Source organism: Nanorana parkeri, unplaced genomic scaffold (assembly GCF_000935625.1).
Source record: "Nanorana parkeri isolate BGI_ZX_2015 unplaced genomic scaffold, ASM93562v1 scaffold518, whole genome shotgun sequence".
In the NCBI taxonomy this organism is placed as follows: Eukaryota; Metazoa; Chordata; class Amphibia; order Anura; family Dicroglossidae; genus Nanorana; species Nanorana parkeri.
The window spans coordinates 332,889-340,544 of NW_017306786.1; the positions used below are offsets into that span (position 1 = coordinate 332,889).

A 7,656-nucleotide genomic window follows, 5' to 3' on the forward strand; every position below is an offset into this window, starting at 1 on the left:
AATATATATATATATATACAGTATATATACAGTATATATACATGTATTTATTGAAGAAGATACATGCTTTAAAACAGTGAAGTTAAAACCACATAAGTTATTGTAGTTGACTTTTAAGATTGCATCACACTTCTTTGCACTAAAGCCACTAACCTTTGAAACTTCCAATAGTGTCTTTGAGGAATGCCATAACGTTGTACCACCAGAGCCATTCTATCAGGCTTGTGTTAGCGATGGCTGCATTAAGACAGAAGGCGAGGTTCTGTGCTCCAGCTTACAAAGCTATGCTAGGCTTTGCGGAATCGAGGGAGTCTGCATTGACTGGAGAGACAGCACTAATGGTGTATGCCGTAAGTAGAGGTCCAGTCATAAATATAAGTTAGGCTTAGCTTTAAAGTTTTTTCCAAATTATTTTGTTCATGTTATTGTCTATGCGTATTACACAGATATATAAAGCTTCTTTATCTTTGTACAGCCAAGAACTGTTCCTCACATCTCGTGTATAAACCATGTGGACCTGCCGTAGAACCCACCTGTAACTATAGGTAAGTTTATTTTTTGTAATTGTTTCTTTTTTACCATTGTTAAAATGTTGTTTATTTGTGCTAATTTCTGATCAACTTCTAGGTACAATGATGATTTTTATAACAAGACCACAGATTTCTTGGAAGGGTGCTACTGTCCTGAGGGCAGTACAAAATTCAACACCATATCAAACAAATGCGTAACCACTTGTGGTATGTAATATTCCTTCTAGTTAAAATGTTTAATAACTTGTTGCCCGCTCTCCATATTCCTAAATATACATCTCTTTGTGCAGGATGTACTGGCCCAGATGGAATGCCCAGAGAGGTAAGACGTATATTAGATAAATCATCAGAAGCAAATATGTGGTGAATAAGGCTGTGAGAAATGTATTATATATTTACTTTTTTCATTTACTTCCAGCCTGGAGAAACATGGGAAAGCAACTGTCGGACCTGTATCTGTGATAATGCAACAATGAGTGTACAGTGTGCAGCAAAATCCTGTGCAAAGCCTATCCCTGCATCTTGTACTGAAGGATCTATGTCAGTTTCTGTACCTGACTCATCTAACCCCTGCTGTCAAATCACAGAATGCCGTGAGTACAATGTTTGTTGCAAATTTAAAAATCGTATCCCTGTTCAAGCTGTAACTTTCTGTTATACTAATAAAAATTTAGAGTTAAAAAAAAAGTGCACCAACCTGCTGCAATAATAGAAGAATAGAAGATTGATTTATTAAAAGGGATAATCTATAAAATGAACGGGAACAGAATGCCTATTAGTAGCCTTTGCATGGCCTGGAGATGATATGGGGAAACAGCCCACTATGGTCAGTAGTGAAAAGTAAACAGTCTGTGTGGCATGTTGTTTTAGTAGTGGGCTATCCATGCCTTAAGGAGGAACTGAACTCTGGAATCTGTTCCCAAAAAGGCAGGTAGAGGACAAAGAGCTAGTTACCATTATTGCCTGTGGTCTCCCTCCAGCCACTCTTTGCCCTATTAGTACTATGCATGTTTTCTGTGTGGCATCAGCACTTTGGTGGAAATAGAGCTGTGCATCTTCATGTCAGACTCTCCAGAAAAGAGAACAGTGAGCAGCACAGCAGTAAAACCATCAGATCTCAATCCAGATCCCCTGACACTAGCAGTTGGAGACAACAGTGCCTCTGACCTCCCATTGCAGATACACAGAAATTAGATTGTAGGCAGAGGAGTGTCTAGCCACCCTCACAAACCAGGAAGTGCATCATTATTTTTTTAGGAGGAATTCCAGACAAAAGGAAAATTTTTCAGGTTACTGCATATATACAATTAAGATTTGTAGATGTTCCCTATAACATAGCAAATTAATTCTTGGCTCAAAGTTGGATCAGGAGGACTAAATTGTTGGCTTGAACTTGGAGAAGGTGTGTTTTGTGTGCAACAATTTGTTTCTTTGTGCTCTCTTTTTTTGCATTGTCAGCACTAAAAACGAATCACTGTACTCCTGCAGCAAACATTCTTGTAAACTAACAGGTAGTTAGGCATATTTTTCCTATAACCTGGCCGATAACTATTCACATTTATAAGCGAAAATAAATGTTTTAGGTTAGCTGAGTAAAACACATTTTCCAAAAGGACAAAAACGTAGATAAATTAATACTCTCAGTTCATTGAAATATTTTGCATCTCTGTTTTCCTAACAAAGAGCTGAATAGGCTGTGCAAATGTCATAGATGGAAGACATTTGAAGAACTAGGGATGATGTTCCTTTTTTATGTTACAAAGTATTGAGTGTATGATAAGCTCTTTTTCTATCTGCTGACAGGTTGTAACATCAGTCTGTGTTCCAATGTCAAAATGGTTTGTAAACCTGGCTATGAAGCTGAGTTGCAGACAGATGCAGGGGGTTGCTGTCCAGTGTTCAAATGTGGTACGTAAATGTGTCCTTGGGTAAACACAAATATTGTATTTTAATTATAATGACAATATAGTCTGTTTGATTTAAATTGTATGTCTAGGCATTGCCCAAATGTACCCCCAAATCTCTATTGCCATTATACATAGTTACATAGTATTTGAGGTTGAATAAAGACATTAGTCCATCAAGTCCAACCTATTAGGATCTCATTCTTAGGAGTACTTGTACCCCTGTATATTACGGTCCCTTAAAAAATCGTCCAAAAGTTTCTTGAACAATTCCACATTTTTTTCTGAAATCACCGCCTGTGGCAGTGAGTTCAAAACCCTACCCGCTCTAACTGTAAAGAACCCCCTTCGCCCCTTGTGCTGGAATTTTTTTTCCACCAATTTTAGGTTATGGCCTCTAGTTTTTGTAATGGAGTTAATTTTAAATAGTTTATCGCTAATGTTGCTGTCACCATTGAACATTTTGTACATGGAAATCATATCCCCCCTTAATCTCCTCACCTCCAATGTGAACATGTTTAAATTTAGTAGCCTCGTCTCGTAGCTTTGGTCCTCCATACCCCTAATTAGTTTGGTTGCCCTCCGCTGGACTTTTTCCAGCTCAAGGACATCTTTTCTTAGTACTGGTGACCAGAACTGGACCGCGTACTCCAGATGCGGTCGAACCAATGATCTATAAAGTGGCAAAATTATAGACTTGTCCCTGCAATAGATCCCCTTTTTAATACAGGACAAAACCCTACTAGCTTTGTTTACAGCAGCCTGGCACTGCAAGCTACCTTTCAGTTTGTGGTCTACAATGACCCCCAAATCCTTCTCCATTTCTGACTTCCCCAGCGGGAAGTATGGAACATATTCCAGCATCATTTTATTTCCTTTACCTTATTTCTGTAGGGAAAAACTATTTTTACTATTCCCTATGACATCATCAGCAGGCTTGTGAAATTCTGGAAGGGGCAGCTGCTAGGAGCTCAGTTTTATGTGAGCACAGCCCCAAAATTGCATCTACTAAGAGCCCTTTCCCTACACACAGTGTGTGGACAGCATCTTTGCAGTCCAGGAAGCAGCATTGATTTCCTGGATAAGAGACTCAACACATGCAAAGAGGGTGGCAGAAAGGTGGTGGGAATAGGTAGAATTCTGTTTTCAAGCAGGCAGGACTGACAATGCTGGTTGGAATTTCACTGCAGCAAAGACACTGTGTTGTATTGTGGAGATATTTTATTTCTTTTATTTGATTCTTCCTCTACAGTTCCAAAAGCCGTGTGTGTTCATAATGGATCAGAGTATCAGGTAATGAAAGCTGGTTCTCTGAACTCATCTCCTCTATATCAGCCTTTGTTGGTTATATTGCTTTCTTTAGGTGTACTTTGATCAGATTACATTGTTTTACTTTAATATTGTTTTATTATATTTTAGCCTGGTGGAATTGTTCCTTCTCTCAACCCCTGTGAAAAGTGCATGTGTGACGGCACAATGAATGAGACTTCAGGAATGCACCCTGTAACCTGCACTACAGTTATGTGTAGCATCAAATGTGCACAGGTAACATTTAGAAATGTAGTATAATAAAGACCTTCTCTGGAGGCTACATTTTAAATGACAATCTCTGCATTGTGTCCTTCAGGGCTTTAGGTATCAGAAAGTTCCTGAACAATGTTGTGGAACCTGTGTACAGACTCAGTGTATCATGGATCTACCTGATAACTCCACCTCCCTGCTTAGTGTGAGTGCCGTCGTTTTCAGCCTATGCAAAACTTTTCAGACCTGAGGCTTTTTTATGCCAACACATCTGTTTGTGTTTTTCTTAGCCTGGAGAAACCTTGTCACCTCCTGGAGATAACTGCACTGAGTATGAATGTGTGAGAAAGAAAGACAAATTTGTGACTGTGGCATCCAAAAGATTGTGTCCAAAGATCAACCTAGATGACTGTGTACCGGTAAGCACTTTCACACTGACAGCTTGTAATCATTTGACACATTACATTTAACTTCGCTTTAGGCCGGTCGTTCACTCGGCTGCCTACAGCAGCTTAGTAAATAGACCCCATAGTCTCAGTATATATTTAAAGTGCAATTGACACCAAAACTTTTTCTTAGTTTTGGATTGAGTGGGGAGTATTAGAACACCTGTCAGGTGTTTATTGCTATCTTCGTCCCCATTAGGGAGATTTACCCTCCCTATTTGGCCTGGTGACTGTTATCACTGAATGTGAATGGAAATCTAACATTTTGGGTAGTCATCAGAATAGGTATAGGTGGGAAATCTTCCAATGGAAACACTAGTTCCGGTGACAGTGCTGACCTCCAGGGGTTTCCCTCACTTTAGAGGGATTTCCTCTCACTTCCTATTGTGGCAAGTGGACAGGAACTAAATGGAAATCTTCCGAATAAGACACAGATGACAAAATAAGTAGCCCTTCTGTACTCTATCCATATCTAGAAAAAAGTTTTGGCTTTAGTTCTACTTTAACAATCTGAGCTCTGGTCACTATTTTAATACAACACAGAGATTGATTTCAACAATTGTCTCCCTTCTTGATCTCTAACATAAACCGCAGAGAATATCCAAAAGGTCCAATACTACTACTATATCTCTTTTTCAGGGAACTATACAGAAAGACAGCAAGGGATGTTGCTTAACGTGTAAGTATTATATCTGTCACTATTCAGCATTATTAATGTTTGTACAGATATATTTTATTATTCATTTACAAAATTCTACAGGCAGATTTTTCTTTAATTATATAGGTTGTAAAGAATGCAGTTCACATTTTTTATGCACAAAAAAAGTTAATTTAAACACTTTTGAATTAAGTGTTTTTTACCAGAAAATTAATAACTAGAGTATCAATTAATATTTTAGAATGTTAGGCAGAAAAACATACAAAAAAAAATTGTCATGACAATAAATTGATTCCTGTAGTCAGTACTATTTGACTTGATAATACATTTTCAGAATGTATAATGTTTGATCCCTATTCACATTCAATGTTTGGTGCCATTTCATTCAGGTTTCGAAGAAACAAACAAGTGTCAGAAGGTAAAGACAGAGGAGATCATCCTCCAGAATGGCTGTAAGTCCCTGAAGCCTGTTGTGATGTCCTATTGCAAAGGCAGCTGTGAAAGCTACTCCAGGTAAGTTGATTCTCTGGGCCCTTGTTTTTTATCGTGTACAAAATAAAAAAGAAAGTTGCGCTCATTTATCAAGAAAATTAGAAATACAATTAGACACATATTAGGCTGCCTCTCATTTGGAAAAGTCCGTGGGGTCTAATTATAAACATTAAATATCTGTGGATGTTTGCTTTGGTCGAATAATCCCAAAAAATAAAGTTTTTTATATATTTTTTCCAGTTCAAATGTATTGTGATGTAATATTCCATTATGGCCCCTCAATGGGAAAAAAGTGTTTATTTCTCATGCTGTTCAGCTCCATCGAGGGGCCATAATGCAGTATTACATCACAATGCATTCGAAGTGCAAAAAAGTATTAAGAACATTTGTTTATGGCATTATTCTCCCAAAATAAATGTTAAAAGACATTTGCAGAGTGAAGGGTCCTGCAAATTGTTTATAAAAAGACTCCATGTGGCAAAATTTCTGTGTATTTGAAAACTCTATACTTGCAATTCTGGGCAGTAAACTGAGATAGACTGATCACTGGAGATGACATAGATGTTCTTTCTAAATGGACACATAATTAAGAAGTGGTGAGAGTGTGCTACTCTAGAGCAACAGAGGTAGAAATTATTACTGAAGTATCCTGTTTATAATAAAACTGCCCTATAATCTGTCACGCTGCTCCTGTTTAGCATTGCCTTGTTGTGTGACACAGTTGATAAATGCTCCCTAATGTGTTTTTATACATGTACAAGTGCTACTGCTTATGTGTAAAATGTTTTATTTAGCCATTGGTTTTCTCAGTATCCTCCAGTGCTGTAAGGCTATTTTCTGAGGCCTCCAGATTTATTTTGTTCATGTGGTCCATGGTCTGTCTCCTATCCTAATTAAAGCTTGACTATCTTAACTCTGCTTTTAAATTAGGGCTGTGGAAATTAGAGATTAATTTCTCGATTAATCGTTAAACTTTTTCGATTAAAATTAGTTTGATCGCTAATGAAAACACTCACCTCTCCGCCGGCTTCCGGGAGTTCCGTCGGCGATCCGGTGACGTCACGGACATCAACGTCACCGGACTCCTCCCCCCTTCCCCCAAGTGGCTTCGTAGGCTAACGGAGGGAAGGGGGGAGGAGTACGGTGACGTTGATGTCCGTGACGGCTAACGAAGGGAAGGGGGAGGGGTCCGGTGATGTCGATGTCCGTGACATCACCGGACTCCTCCCCCCTTCATTAGCCGACGGTGCCACTTGGGCCGGTGAGTTTGCCCAAGAAACTTTCTGACGAGCGCCAGCGAAGGCATTGGCCTATACACATACAGCACAGCAAATAAGTTAAAAAAATGAACTAGTATCACACTAATCCAGCACGTTATTATTCTGAGTTGCCCCACTCAAGCGGCGGCCATATTGAGTGGGGCACGTGAGATTAATAACGTGCTGGATTAGTGTGATACTAGTTCATTTTTTTAACTTATTTGCTGTGCTGTATGTGTATAGGCCAATGTAGTTGGATCTGTATGTGCGTTATAATTAATCGAAATTAATCGATTAATCGATTTTTTAAAATGTGATTAATCGAACACAAAAATTTTAATCATTACCAGCCCTATTTTAAATCACTCTATTTCCAACAAATACAACAGCATATACATCTGAGACTAAGGGGTCTATTCACAAAGCTGCCGAAGGATCTGGCCGTAGCTTCGGCCGATCCTTCGGCTAGCTTTGGCACCAGGACCCCTTCGGTTCAGGAGAACCGAGGGGGTGCTGAGGGTCCATTCACAATAGCCCGTACAGCTCCCGATCACGGCCGAGCGGCTCAGTCGAGCGCTGAGCCGTGCTGAAAGACGAAGCTGGCCGAGCGGCCGGCCATTGGCCGGCCGACAGCCTGCTTCTGACAGCTGGGCGGAAGCATTGGGACATTACTATTGGCTATTTCTATTGCAACTTTGTGAATAGACCCCTAAATCTGAGACTATTTGAGCTTTTAGTTTTATTTTTTTTGCTCTTGTTGCTATGAAAATTGCATCTGAATTATGTAGAAGATAGTGAAAGTTAGGGCCAAATTAAAATGTTACATATCATGGCTGTACATCTGAT

The 7,656-nt window shown here is 39.2% G+C and overlaps 1 protein-coding gene across 1 annotated transcript in view; it reads left to right on the forward strand.

The window, feature by feature from the left end:
• LOC108790984 (mucin-5AC-like) overlaps window positions 1-7,656 on the forward strand; it is a 57,588-nt gene that overhangs the window by 48,106 nt on the left and 1,826 nt on the right. The window contains exons 36-47 of the mRNA XM_018561343.1: window positions 172-350; window positions 476-545; window positions 628-737; window positions 821-852; window positions 949-1,123; window positions 2,334-2,438; window positions 3,687-3,727; window positions 3,854-3,979; window positions 4,062-4,160; window positions 4,246-4,374; window positions 5,041-5,080; window positions 5,449-5,572. Coding sequence (XP_018416845.1) covers window positions 172-350; window positions 476-545; window positions 628-737; window positions 821-852; window positions 949-1,123; window positions 2,334-2,438; window positions 3,687-3,727; window positions 3,854-3,979; window positions 4,062-4,160; window positions 4,246-4,374; window positions 5,041-5,080; window positions 5,449-5,572 — 1,230 coding nt within the window. The remainder of the gene's footprint in view (window positions 1-171; window positions 351-475; window positions 546-627; window positions 738-820; window positions 853-948; window positions 1,124-2,333; window positions 2,439-3,686; window positions 3,728-3,853; window positions 3,980-4,061; window positions 4,161-4,245; window positions 4,375-5,040; window positions 5,081-5,448; window positions 5,573-7,656) is intronic.